Source organism: Oncorhynchus keta, chromosome 15, assembly GCF_023373465.1.
Source record: "Oncorhynchus keta strain PuntledgeMale-10-30-2019 chromosome 15, Oket_V2, whole genome shotgun sequence".
In the NCBI taxonomy this organism is placed as follows: Eukaryota; Metazoa; Chordata; class Actinopteri; order Salmoniformes; family Salmonidae; genus Oncorhynchus; species Oncorhynchus keta.
Genome location: NC_068435.1, coordinates 21041021 through 21057400, shown reverse-complemented (window position 1 = coordinate 21057400; position 16380 = coordinate 21041021). Strand labels below are relative to the sequence as shown.

At 43.9% G+C, this 16380-nt stretch overlaps 1 protein-coding gene across 2 annotated transcripts in view; it reads left to right on the top strand.

Annotated features, from left to right (window-relative positions):
* The window catches only part of LOC118370786 (paired box protein Pax-3-like), a 54437-nt gene extending 39060 nt beyond the window's left edge, over positions 1 to 15377 (top strand). For both annotated transcript variants that reach the window (XM_052463662.1, XM_052463661.1), the window contains exon 9: positions 12604 to 15377. In XM_052463662.1, the coding sequence (XP_052319622.1) occupies positions 12604 to 12621 (18 nt within the window). In that variant the 3' untranslated portion in view covers positions 12622 to 15377. The remainder of the gene's footprint in view (positions 1 to 12603) is intronic.
* The last annotated feature ends 1003 nt before the right edge of the window (positions 15378 to 16380 follow it).

Below are 16380 nucleotides of genomic sequence, written 5' to 3'. Positions count from 1 at the left end.
CTGACACAGGAGGTAGATACTGACATGATGTTACCCTGTCACAGGAGGTAGACACTGACATGATGTTATCATGACACAGGAGGTAGATACTGACATGATGCTATCATGACACAGGAGGTAGGCACTGACATGATGTTATCATGACACAGGAGGTAGATACTGACATGATGCTATCATGACACAGGAGGTAGACACTGACATGATGTTATCATGACACAGGAGGTAGACACTGACATGATGTTATCATGACACAGGAGGTAGATACTGACATGATGCTATCATGACACAGGAGGTAGGCACTGACATGATGTTATCATGACACAGGAGGTAGACACTGACATGACGTTATCATGACACAGGAGGTAGACACTGACATGATGTTATCATGACACAGGAGGTAGATACTGACATGATGTTATCATGACACAGGAGGTAGATACTGACATGATGTTATCATGACACAGGAGGTAGACACTGACATGATGTAACCCTGACACAGGAGGTAGACACTGACATGATGTTATCATGACACAGGAGGTAGATACTGACATGATGTTATCATGACACAGGAGGTAGATACTGACATGATGTTATCATGACACAGGAGGTAGATACTGACATGATGTTATCATGACACAGGAGGTAGATACTGACATGATGTTATCATGACACAGGAGGTAGATACTGACATGATGTTATCATGACACAGGAGGTAGATACTGACATGATGTTATCATGACACAGGAGGTAGATACTGACATGATGTTATCATGACACAGGAGGTAGACACTGACATGATGTAACCCTGACACAGGAGGTAGATACTGACATGATGTTATCATGACACAGGAGGTAGATACTGACATGATGTTATCATGACACAGGAGGTAGATACTGACATGATGTTATCATGACACAGGAGGTAGACACTGACATGATGTTACCCTGTCACAGGAGGTAGACACTGACATGATGTAACCCTGACACAGGAGGTAGACACTGACATGATGTAACCCTGACACAGGAGGTAGACACTGACATGATGTTATCATGACACAGGAGGTAGATACTGTCATGATGTTATCATGCCACAGGAGGTAGACACTGACATGATGTAACCCTGACACAGGAGGTAGACACTGACATGATGTTATCATGACACAGGAGGTAGATACTGACATGATGTAACCCTGACACAGGAGGTAGACACTGACATGATGTTATCATGACACAGGAGGTAGGCACTGACATGATGTTATCCTGACACAGGAGGTAGACACTGACATGATGTTATCCTGACACAGGAGGTAGACACTGACATGATGTTATCATGACACAGGAGGTAGACACTGACATGATGTTATCATGACACAGGAGGTAGACACTGACATGATGTTATCATGACACAGGAGGTAGATACTGACATGATGTTATCATGACACAGGAGGTAGACACTGACATGATGTAACCCTGACACAGGAGGTAGACACTGACATGATGTTATCATGACACAGGAGGTAGACACTGACATGATGTTATCATGACACAGGAGGTAGATAGACATGATGTTATCATGACACATGATGTTACATGATGATGACACAGGAGGTAGATACTGACATGATGTTATCATGACACAGGAGGTAGATACTGACATGATGTTATCATGACACAGGAGGTAGATACTGACATGATGTTATCATGACACAGGAGGTAGATACTGACATGATGTTATCATGACACAGGAGGTAGACACTGACATGATGTTATCATGACACAGGAGGTAGACACTGACATGATGTAACCCTGACACACTGACATGATGTTATCATGACACAGGAGGTAGATACTGACATGATGTTATCATGACACAGGAGGTAGATACTGACATGATGTTATCATGACACAGGAGGTAGACACTGACATGATGTTACCCTGTCACAGGAGGTAGACACTGACATGATGTAACCCTGACACAGGAGGTAGACACACAGGAGGTAGACACTGACATGATGTAACCCTGACACAGGAGGTAGACACTGACATGATGTTATCATGACACAGGAGGTAGATACTGTCATGATGTTATCATGCCACAGGAGGTAGACACTGACATGATGTAACCCTGACACAGGAGGTAGATACTGACATGATGTTATCATGACACAGGAGGTAGATACTGACATGATGTAACCCTGACACAGGAGGTAGACACTGACATGATGTTATCATGACACAGGAGGTAGGCACTGACATGATGTTATCCTGACACAGGAGGTAGACACTGACATTATGTTATAATGACACAGGAGGTAGACACTGATATGATGTAACCCTGACACAGGAGGTAGACACTGACATGATGTTATCCTGACACAGGAGGTAGACACTGACATGATGTTATCATGACACAGGAGGTAGGCACTGACATGATGTTATCCTGACACAGGAGGTAGACACTGACATGATGTTATCATGACACAGGAGGTAGACACTGACATGATGTAACCCTGACACAGGAGGTAGATACTGACATGATGTTATCATGACACAGGAGGTCGATACTGACATGATGTAACCCTGACACAGGAGGTAGACACTGACATGATGTTATCATGACACAGGAGGTAGGCACTGACATGATGTTATCATGACACAGGAGGTAGACACTGACATGATGTTACCCTGACACAGGAGGTAGACACTGACATGACGTTTTTATGACACAGGAGGTAGACACTGACATGATGTTACCCTGACACAGGAGGTAGACACTGACATGATGTAACCCTGACACAGGAGGTAGACACTGACATGACGTTTTTATGACACAGGAGGTAGACACTGACATGATGTTATCATGACACAGGAGGTAGACACTGACATGATGTTATCATGACACAGGAGGTAGACACTGACATGATGTTATCATGACACAGGAGGTAGACACTGACATGATGTTATCATGACACAGGAGGTAGATACTGACATGATGTAACCCTGACACAGGAGGTAGACACTGACATGATGTTATCATGACACAGGAGGTAGACACTGACATGATGTTATCCTGACACAGGAGGTAGACACTGACATGATGTAACCCTGACACAGGAGGTAGACACTGACATGACGTTTTTATGACACAGGAGGTAGACACTGACATGATGTTATCATGACACAGGAGGTAGACACTGACATGATGTTATCATGACACAGGAGGTAGACACTGACATGATGTTATCATGACACAGGAGGTAGACACTGACATGATGTTATCATGACACAGGAGGTAGATACTGACATGATGTAACCCTGACACAGGAGGTAGACACTGACATTATGTTATCATGACACAGGAGGTAGACACTGACATGATGTTACCCTGACACAGGAGGTAGACACTGACATGATGTTACCCTGTCACAGGAGGTAGACACTGACATTATGTTATCATGACACAGGAGGTAGACACTGACATGATGTTACCCTGTCACAGGAGGTAGACACTGACATTATGTTATCATGACACAGGAGGTAGACACTGACATGATGTTATCATGACACAGGAGGTAGACAGTGACATGATGTAACCCTGACACAGGAGGTAGACACTGACATTATGTTATCATGACACAGGAGGTAGACACTGACATGATGTTACCCTGACACAGGAGGTAGACACTGACATGATGTTACCCTGTCACAGGAGGTAGACACTGACATGATGTAACCCTGACACAGGAGGTAGATACTGACATGATGTTATCATGACACAGGAGGTAGACACTGACATGATGTTACCCTGTCACAGGAGGTAGATACTGACATGATGTTATCATGACACAGGAGGTAGACACTGACATGATGTAACCCTGACACAGGAGGTAGACACTGACATGATGTTATCCTGACACAGGAGGTAGACACTGACATTATGTTATCATGACACAGGAGGTAGACACTGACATGATGTTACCCTGACACAGGAGGTAGACACTGACATGATGTTACCCTGTCACAGGAGGTAGACACTGACATGATGTTATCATGACACAGGAGGTAGATACTGTCATGATGTTATCATGACACAGGAGGTAGACACTGACATGATGTAACCCTGACACAGGAGGTAGACACTGACATGATGTTATCATGACACAGGAGGTAGACACTGACATGATGTAACCCTGACACAGGAGGTAGATACTGACATGATGTTATCATGACACAGGAGGTCGATACTGACATTATGTTATCATGACACAGGAGGTAGACACTGACATGATGTAACCCTGACACAGGAGGTAGACACTGACATGATGTTATCATGACACAGGAGGTAGACACTGACATGATGTAACCCTGACACAGGAGGTAGATACTGACATGATGTTATCATGACACAGGAGGTAGACACTGACATGATGTAACCCTGACACAGGAGGTAGACACTGACATGATGTTATCATGACACAGGAGGTAGACACTGACATGATGTTACCATGATGTTACATGACACTGTGTCACAGGAGGTAGACACTGACATGATGTAACCCTGACACAGGAGATAGACACTGACATGATGTAACCCTGACACAGGAGGTAGACACTGACATGATGTAACCCTGACACAGGAGGTAGACACTGACATGATGTAACCCTGACACAGGAGGTAGACACTGACATGATGTAACCCTGACACAGGAGGTAGACACTGACATGATGTAACCCTGACACAGGAGGTAGATACTGACATGATGTTATCATGACACAGGAGGTCGATACTGACATGATGTAACCCTGACACAGGAGGTAGACACTGACATGATGTTATCATGACACAGGAGGTAGGCACTGACATGATGTTATCATGACATAGGAGGTAGACACTGACATGATGTTACCCTGACACAGGAGGTAGACACTGACATGATGTAACCCTGACACAGGAGGTAGACACTGACATGACGTTATCATGACACAGGAGGTAGACACTGACATGATGTTATCATGACACAGGAGGGGGTAGACACTGACATGATGTTATCATGACACAGGAGGTAGACACTGACATGATGTTATCATGACACAGGAGGTAGACACTGACATGATGTTATCATGACACAGGAGGTAGATACTGACATGATGTAACCCTGACACAGGAGGTAGACACTGACATTATGTTATCATGACACAGGAGGTAGACACTGACATGATGTTACCCTGACACAGGAGGTAGACACTGACATGATGTTACCCTGTCACAGGAGGTAGACACTGACATGATGTTATCATGACACAGGAGGTAGACACTGACATGATGTTACCCTGACACAGGAGGTAGACACTGACATGATGTTACCCTGTCACAGGAGGTAGACACTGACATGATGTTATCATGACACAGGAGGTAGACACTGACATGATGTTATCCTGACACAGGAGGTAGACACTGACATTATGTTATCATGACACAGGAGGTAGACACTGACATGATGTTATCATGACACAGGAGGTAGACACTGACATGATGTAACCCTGACACAGGAGGTAGACACTGACATGATGTTATCCTGACACAGGAGGTAGACACTGACATTATGTTACCCTGACACAGGAGGTAGACACTGACATGATGTTACCCTGATACAGGAGGTAGACACTGACATGATGTAACCCTGACACAGGAGGTAGATGACATGATGACATGACGTTTTTATGACACAGGAGGTAGACACTGACATGATGTTATCATGACACAGGAGGTAGACACTGACATGATGTTATCATGACACAGGAGGTAGACACTGACATGATGTGACACAGGAGGTAGACACTGACATGATGACACAGGAGGTAGATACTGACATGATGTAACCCTGACACAGGAGGTAGACACTGACATTATGTTATCATGACACAGGAGGTAGACACTGACATGATGTTACCCTGACACAGGAGGTAGACACTGACATGATGTTACCCTGTCACAGGAGGTAGACACTGACATTATGTTATCATGACACAGGAGGTAGACACTGACATGATGTTACCCTGACACAGGAGGTAGACACTGACATGATGTTACCCTGTCACAGGAGGTAGACACTGACATTATGTTATCATGACACAGGAGGTAGACACTGACATGATGTTACCCTGTCACAGGAGGTAGACACTGACATTATGTTATCATGACACAGGAGGTAGACACTGACATGATGTTATCATGACACAGGAGGTAGACAGTGACATGATGTAACCCTGACACAGGAGGTAGACAGACACTGACATTATGTTATCATGACACAGGAGGTAGACACTGACATGATGTTACCCTGACACAGGAGGTAGACACTGACATGATGTTACCCTGTCACAGGAGGTAGACACTGACATGATGTAACCCTGACACAGGAGGTAGATACTGACATGATGTTATCATGACACAGGAGGTAGACACTGACATGATGTTACCCTGTCACAGGAGGTAGATACTGACATGATGTTATCATGACACAGGAGGTAGACACTGACATGATGTAACCCTGACACAGGAGGTAGACACTGACATGATGTTATCCTGACACAGGAGGTAGACACTGACATTATGTTATCATGACACAGGAGGTAGACACTGACATGATGTTACCCTGACACAGGAGGTAGACACTGACATGATGTTACCCTGTCACAGGAGGTAGACACTGACATGATGTTATCATGACACAGGAGGTAGATACTGTCATGATGTTATCATGACACAGGAGGTAGACACTGACATGATGTAACCCTGACACAGGAGGTAGACACTGACATGATGTTATCATGACACAGGAGGTAGACACTGACATGATGTAACCCTGACACAGGAGGTAGATACTGACATGATGTTATCATGACACAGGAGGTCGATACTGACATTATGTTATCATGACACAGGAGGTAGACACTGACATGATGTAACCCTGACACAGGAGGTAGACACTGACATGATGTTATCATGACACAGGAGGTAGACACTGACATGATGTAACCCTGACACAGGAGGTAGATACTGACATGATGTTATCATGACACAGGAGGTAGACACTGACATGATGTAACCCTGACACAGGAGGTAGACACTGACATGATGTTATCATGACACAGGAGGTAGACACTGACATGATGTTACCCTGTCACAGGAGGTAGACACTGACATGATGTAACCCTGACACAGGAGATAGACACTGACATGATGTAACCCTGACACAGGAGGTAGACACTGACATGATGTAACCCTGACACAGGAGGTAGATACTGACATGATGTAACCCTGACACAGGAGGTAGACACTGACATGATGTAACCCTGACACAGGAGGTAGTTACTGACATGATGTAACCCTGACACAGGAGGTAGACACTGACATGATGTTATCCTGACACAGGAGGTAGACACTGACATGATGTTATCCTGACACAGGAGGTAGACACTGACATGATGTTACCCTGACACAGGAGGTAGACACTGACATGATGTAACCCTGACACAGGAGGTAGACACTGACATGATGTAACCCTGACACAGGAGGTAGACACTGACATGATGTAACCCTGACACAGGAGGTAGACACTGACATGATGTTACCCTGACACAGGAGGTAGATACTGACATGATGTTACCCTGACACAGGAGGTAGACACTGACATGATGTTACCCTGACACAGGAGGTAGACACTGACATGATGTTATCCTGACACAGGAGGTAGACACTGACATGATGTTACCCTGACACAGGAGGTAGACACTGACATGATGTAACCCTGACACAGGAGGTAGACACTGACATGATGTAACCCTGACACAGGAGGTAGACACTGACATGATGTAACCCTGACACAGGAGGTAGACACTGACATGATGTAACCCTGACACAGGAGGTAGACACTGACATGATGTAACCCTGACACAGGAGGTAGATACTGACATGATGTTATCATGACACAGGAGGTCGATACTGACATGATGTAACCCTGACACAGGAGGTAGACACTGACATGATGTTATCATGACACAGGAGGTAGGCACTGACATGATGTTATCATGACACAGGAGGTAGACACTGACATGATGTTATCATGACATAGGAGGTAGACACTGGCATGACGTTATCATGACACAGGAGGTAGACACTGACATGATGTAATCATGACACAGGAGGTAGATAGTGACATGATGTTATCATGACACAGGAGGTAGATACTGTCATGATGTTATCATGACACAGGAGGTAGACATTGACATGATGTAACCCTGACACAGGAGGTAGATACTGACATGACATTATCATGACACAGGAGGTAGACACTGACATGATGTTACCCTGACACAGGAGGTAGATACTGACATGATGTTATCATGACACAGGAGGTAGATACTGACAAGATGTTATCATGACACAGGAGGTAGATACTGACATGATGTAACCCTGAGACAGGAGGTAGATACTGACATGATGTAACCCTGACACAGGAGGTAGATACTGACAAGATGTTATCATGACACAGGAGGTAGATACTTACATGATGTAACCCTGACACAGGAGGTAGATACTGACATGATGTAACCCTGACACAGGAGGTAGACACTGACATGATGTAAACCTGAGACAGGAGGTAGATACTGACATGATGTTACCCTGACACAGGAGGTAGACACTGACATGATGTAACCCTGACACAGGAGGTAGATACTGACAAGATGTTATCATGACACAGGAGGTAGATACTTACATGATGTAAACCTGACACAGGAGGTAGATACTGACATGATGTAACCCTGACACAGGAGGTAGACACTGACATGATGTAACCCTGACACAGGAGGTAGATACTGACAAGATGTTATCATGACACAGGAGGTAGATACTTACATGATGTAAACCTGACACAGGAGGTAGATACTGACATGATGTAAACCTGACACAGGAGGTAGATACTGACATGATGTAACCCTGACACAGGAGGTAGATACTGACAAGATGTTATCATGACACAGGAGGTAGATACTTACATGATGTAACCCTGACACAGGAGGTAGATACTGACATGATGTAACCCTGACACAGGAGGTAGACACTGACATGATGTAAACCTGAGACAGGAGGTAGATACTGACATGATGTTACCCTGACATAGGAGGTAGACACTGACATGATGTAACCCTGACACAGGAGGTAGACACTGACATGATGTAATCATGACACAGGAGGTAGACACTGACATGATGTAATCATGACACAGGAGGTAGACACTGACATGATGTAACCCTGACACAGGAGGTAGACACTGACATGATGTAATCCTGACACAGGAGGTAGACACTGACATGATGTTATCATGACACAGGAGGTAGACACTGACATGATGTAACCCTGACACAGGAGGTAGATACTGACATGATGTAATCATGACACAGGAGGTAGACACTGACATGAGGTTACCCTGACACAGGAGGTGGCGCCGAAGATTATGGCTAACGTTTTACATGCCCGTAACCAATTGTGCTATTTTGTTCATTTTTTTTTGCGTTGTTTGTAACTTTTTAAAAACTTTTTGGGAATATAATGTTGCTTCAACTGTTTCTTGTGACCGAAAATAACTTCTGGACATCAGAAATGGTTTTAATCACCACAAACTGGAAGAAGCTTCTTCCTTTAACTAGTCCAATTAGAAAGATATACTGCTCTCCCGGGAACAGGCCCAGATTCCCGTTGTTTGCGTGAAGAAAAGATGGAGGAAAAGAGGACGCAGATCGGGCTGCCTTTTGAGAATCCGTAGGCGAGCGAGTAAACTCCCACTGCCATCAATTCTACTTGCTGACATGCAATCATTGAAAAATACAATTGATGACCTACGATTACGATTATCCTACCAACGGGACATTAAGAACTGTAATGTCTTATGTTTCACCGAGTCGTGGCTGAATGACGACACTGATAATAAAGAGCTGGAGGGATTTTCAATGCACCGACAGAACAGAGAAGCTACGTCTGGTAAGCTTCTTGTCAATAACAGCTGGTGCGCGATGTCTAATATTAAAGAAGTCTCGAGGTATTGCTCGCCTGAGGTAGAGTACCTTATGATGAGCTGTAGACCACACTATCTACCAAGAGAGTTCTCATCTGCATTATTCATAGCTGTCTATTTACCACCACAGACCGATGCTGGCACTAAGACTGCACTCAACCAACTCTATGAGGCCATAAGCAAAGAAATAAATGCTCACACAGAAGCGCCGCTCCTAGTGGCCGGGGACTTTAATGCAAGCAAACTTAAATCAGTTTTACCAATTTTTTTTACCAGCATGTCACATGTGCAACCAGAGTGAAAAAAAACTAGACCACCTTTGCTCCACAAACAGAGATGCATAGAAAGCTCTCCCTCACTTTCCATTTGGCAAATCTGACCATAATATTATCCTCCGGATTCCTGCTTTCAAGCTAAAACAAATCCATACGCCTATAAGAAATCCCGCTATGCCCTCCGATGAACCATCAAACAAGGAAAGCGTCAATACAGGATTAAGATTGAATCCTATTACACCGGCTCTGACGCTTGTCGGATTTCTCAGGGCTTGAAAACTATTACGGACTACAGAGGGAAACCCAGACGCGAGCTGCCTAGTGACGCGAGCCTACCAGAAGAGCTAAATTACTTTTATGCTCGCTTCGAGGCAAGCAACACGGAAGCATGCACGAGAGCAACCGCTGTTCTGGATGACTGTGTAATAATGGTCTCAGTAGCCGATGTGAGCAAGACCTTTTAAACAGGTCAACATTCAAAAAGCCGCAGGGCCAGTTGGATGTGTACTCAAAGCATGCGTGGACCAACTGGCATGCGCGGAACAAGTGTCTTCACTGACATTTTCAACCTCTCCCTGACCGAGTCTGTAATACCTACATGTTTCAAGCAGACCACCATAGTCCTTGTGCCCAAGGAAGCTAAGGTAACCTGCCTAAATGATTACTGTCTGGTAGCACTCACGTCGGTAGCCATGAAGTGCTTTGAAAGGCTGGTCATGGCTTACATCAACAGCATCCTCCCAGATACCCTAGAGTAGACCCACTCCAATTCTCATACCGTCCCAACAGATCCACAGATGACGAAATCTCAATTGCACTCCACACTGCCCTTTCCCACCTGGACAAAAGGAACACCTATGTGAGAATGCTGTTCATTGACTACAGCTCAGCGTTCAACACCATAGTGCAAACAAAGCTTATCACTAAGCTAAGGACCCTGGGACTAAACACTTCACTCTGCAACTAGATCCTGGACTTCCTGACGGGCCGCCCCCAGGTGTGTGTACTTAGTCCCCTCCTGTACTCCCTGTTCACCCACGACTGGCCAAACACGACTCCAACATCATTAAGTTTGCTGACGTCACAACAGTGGAAGGCCTGATCACCGACAATGATGAGAGTGCCTATAGGGAGGAGGTTAGAAAACTGGCAGTATGGTGCCAGGACAACAACCTCTCCCTAAATGTGAGCAAGACAAAGGAGCTGATCATGGACTACAGGAAATCATCAACGGGGCTGTAGTGGAGCGGGTCGAGAATTTCAAGTTCCTTGGTGTCCACACCACCAACGATCTATCATGGTCCAAACACACCAAGACAGTCGTGAAGAGGGCACAACAAAACCTTTTCCCCCTCAGGAGACTGAAACGAGTTGGCATGGGTCCCCAGATCCTCAAAAAGTTCTACAGCTGCACCATTAACAGCATTCTGACCGGTTGCATCACTGCCTGTAATGGCAACTGCTCGGCATCTGACTGTAAGACGCTACAGAGGGTAGTACATACGGCCCAGTACATCACTGGGGCCAAGCTTCCTGCCATCCAGGAATAGATGATGTAAGAGGAAAGCCCATAAAATTGTAAGAGACTCCAGTCACCCAAGTTATAGACTGTTTTCTCTGCTACCGCATGGCAAGCGGTACTGGAGCGCCAAGTCGATGACCAAAAGGTTCCTTAACAGCTTCTACCCCCAAGCCATTAGACTGCTGAACAATTCATCTAATGGCCACCGGACTATTACTTTTTAACCTTTATTTAACTAGGCAAGTCCGTTAAGAACAAATTCTTATTTACAATGACGGCCAAGGAACAGTGAATTAACTGCCTCGTTGAGGGACAGAACAGCAGATTTTTTCATTGTCAGCTCAGGGATTCGATCTAGCGACCATTTGGTTACTGGCCCAACGCCCTATCCAATAGGCTACCTGCCCCCCATTTGTTTTTTTACACTGCTGCTACTGGCTGTTTATTATCTATCCAGTCACTTCATCCCTACCTACATGTACAAACTACCTCTAACCTGTATCTCCACACACTGACTCGGTACCGGTACCCACTGTATATAGCCTCGTTATTGTTATGATATTGTGTTACTTTTGTATAATTTTCTCACTTTAGTTTACTTTAGGGCTTGTAAGTAAACATGTCACAGTAAGGTCTACACTTGTATTCGGCGCATGTGACAAATACAGTTTGATTTGAGATACTGACATGAAACCCAATGGAGAACAGTTCTAACCCCCCTCTCTCTCAGGTGCCTTTCATTATCTGAAACCCCAACATGGCTAGGAGTGGACGAGATCTCTGGCCAACCTGACAGTCAACTCCGGAGAAATCCCTCCTTCCCCCCTTCCCCCCCTCTGCCTATTCCCTACCCAGCCCCTGAGGAGAAGGGACAACCCAGAGAAATGGACGGAGGGGGGTTGTTTTGGGATGGGGTACCCTGGTTGGGGATGTGGGGGAGTCTCAATGGGATAATCAGAACCAAAGGGGGAGCCCTCTCCAGTTACCTGGCTCTCGCCCCACTTGCACTTCACGTCATGCTCTGAAAACCAAGCACGCCTTGCTCTCCATGCTTGAAGAGAAAAATAAATGGAGAGAAGGAGAAGAAGAGGAGGTGAGGCAGAGGATAAATGAAAAAAGGGTGAATAAAACAAAATTCACAAGATTCTGCCTTTGATTTGTAATAAGTGGGAGAGAGTGGGAGAGAGTGGGAGAGGACTTGTAAGCTGTTTTTCTTCCATGGATGTGCCTTCGAGGCCAATGTGATGGGAGGAAAATACGTTTTTAAGGCACGATCCTGAGGCTAACGGTGATCTATCTATGGACCTGCAATAGGCACACCGCTCACTCAGCCACAATGCTTTATTTATGGCACTCACAATGTCTTAGGGAAATGTCTTATACTGTACACTGATACTATGTCTTTTTTCACATGATTTGGGGAAATGAAATTGGTTCTATCAGGAGAAGAAAAACCGCCATCAATTTGATTCGTAACATGACTGTAGGGTTAAAGTAAAGATCTGGAGAGTGAACTCAGTCTTTCACCCATCTCGGTTGATAGTAGAGAGACAGAGAGATAGAGACATACAGTCGTAGATGGAAGCTGCTTCAACCCAAAGAAGTGCCTCAGATGAAATGAACTGACACATCTCCTCAACTAGCCTTCTACATTCTTTTTTAAATCTATATTGTATTGAGAAAAACAAAGATAGCTGGGTTGCTTGCAGGGCAGTGCACAGACCTTTTGGGGGGCATGTGCTCAAACAAAAAGTAGGGTGCCCCCTCAAAGAAATTCCCGCAGCAGCTGCAATTTTTACAAGAGGCGAAAGCAGCACAATCTGATGAGTAAAGTATTTCCCGAAACTATTTTGAACTGGAATTAATGCTGCACTTATTAAAATTAATGACCCACACAATTCCAGTCAAAATAGAAGATGGTAAGAAATACTGTTGCCTACCGTTACTAAATCCAAAACAACTCCATTTGTTGCCACGATCATGTATCCCAGGGTTTTTCATATTCGTTGACCCGCGACCCCCAAAAAGGAGTGGTCAGCCTACAAAACATGTAAACCCCGGCGCACGCACATGCACGTGTGCGCAAATGTAGCATGTCATTACAGACATAAATGGTGACGCATTTTCAAAACGCAAGTCTACAGAAATAAACTTTACAGCTGAATTTGGGTCTGAAAGTCATGTTTGCAGCCAATATGTACTAGGGAAATATCATGTCACTTCTCTGGAGTCCAGAGCAAGCAAAGTCAAACGGCCTACTTGTAGAGGAGGTTGAGGATCGTATGGAAAATGATGCCACTTTGGAGGGCAACCTGCCCTCAAAGTGCTTGTTGTCAGCCCTGTAGCCCGGTTCTTCGTTACAACTATTGTAACAAATTCACCAGAACATTTTACATCTTCACTCCATAATATTGAAAGCAGTGCGACGTTACAGCTGCTTATCTTTAGACATATAGCCAGCAGTAGCCACCCAAATTAGCCCTATCTGAAATTTGGAAATTACCAATCAAATCTCCACCTAGCCTATTGTTCGGGCAAATATGAGTCCGTAGTAGATTGCTAAACTGTATTTTATATGGATGATAAACGTAGGCCTACTCTGTATTTGGCACGTAGAATTGGAGGAAATGAAACAAGTGTTCTGGTCATTAATCTGGATATGCACGCCTGCCTTTGCGCGCCAATGCTGATTGATGACTGGTCATTGGTCAAAAATCAAGAAGCACAACTTTTTGGTTCTGAAGCATAGATGAGAATTTACCACCGATTTGAGCGCACTCAGAACAACAACGACAAAAAATGTATACAAAAAGAATAATATATGCCACCACTGAAAAGGGCACTTTGGAGTCTGGAAGGCTTGGATCACTTTTAAAGCAATAAGAATCCTAACACAAGATCCATGCATGTACAGGTAACTTCGATTTTTGCAGATGGGAAATTTGAGTATAAATCTGAGTCATAAACACTCAAGTTAAGATTCTGCCCGTACAGATCTGGGACCAGTCACATAGTCCAGTCAAGTGTTAATTGGACCTGATGAAACATACCACTCCTGTTCATTGAGTATTTATTCAGTCCACCTCTGTTAGTATCCCTGGTCTTAATACTCAGTGGTGCTGACCCGTAAATCTTAAACAGCAGATCTAGGATCTTAAACACAGGAAATTGTAGGGTATTTTTGTTTTTTAAAAGGCTTCTGAAGTTTATAATTTCCACTTTGAAACTTCAGACTTGTTTTTCATTACGAAAAATGAATCAACCCCTACATAAATGTCTATTCATTATAATCCACATGATAATTCACATTTGCAGTTGCTGCAGCAGTATTTTCCAACTGTATCAAACTGGCTCAAATTAAGATCCTACATCTGTACACCTATATTTTTCGGCCTTGTTTCTTTTGTAAACATATATCATGTTCATTTATGACTGCATAAAATGATTTTTGTTGGAATATGTCTTGTCAAATGCAGCACTATTTACTATTTATAATAAAATATTAAAAACATGTGTACAGGCTGAAGTGTTTTCATCGATTTAAAACCAATGTGTGTCTGTCTTTACAATCTTGATTACGTACTGACATACTTTTTTATTTTTTGAATCTTAAGAGTAATGTAAGTCGCTCTTGATAAGAGTGTCTGCTAAATTACTGAAATGGAAACATGTAAATGTAAAATGTTAGCTTTGACTTAACTATGAGTTAGGATAAGTTATGAACCAGTTCTGAACTTGGGGCAATATACTTGATTACTAGCTCATTCAGGACATTTACATTAGTTACATCTAAATTAGATACCGTAATTGCATTAAACAAAGGGAAAGGCAGCCAAAAGAGCAATGACACAGACAAGACAAGATGGCAATGTCCCAAGTGACCATCCACTGGATGACTTACTGGAAAGTGACACATCTTTACCCCAAATTTAGAACAAAGATAATATTTCTTTCTTTTCAAATTTCATGTTTAAGGTTAAATGTTTTCCCTGCAATAGGATATGTTTGGTTTTCCAAGAGAATAACTGAAAGAATCTGCCATCCACCAACCCCATCACTGTAAGCACACACTCATGCACTCACCAGGTTTGGGGTCAATTCAATTTCAGTTCCAGTCATTTCAGTAAGTAAACCATATTGTGGTCTTCCTAAGAACAAGCATTTGCCATGACTGACGGTGGACCGTTGGTGCTCTCATCCTCTCATGTATTCTCTCGCTGCAGCCCAGCGGCTCCCCAACACTTTAAAGACTCATTCATAAATATATCATTTTTCATAAACACTGCTTCCAGACAAATTCCTGCTCCCCAGGGGACCCTTCAAATCCGTAATGATTAAAGCAGATCTCCCTGTAAACGATCTAAACACAACACCACAGACACATTGGGACATTAGTCACTGCCACTGTCTCTCTGGGGTTCAGCCTGGAATTGCTTCCCAAAAAGCACCCTATTCTCTATATTGTGCACTACTTTTGACCAGGGCCCAAAGGGCTCTGGTCAATAGT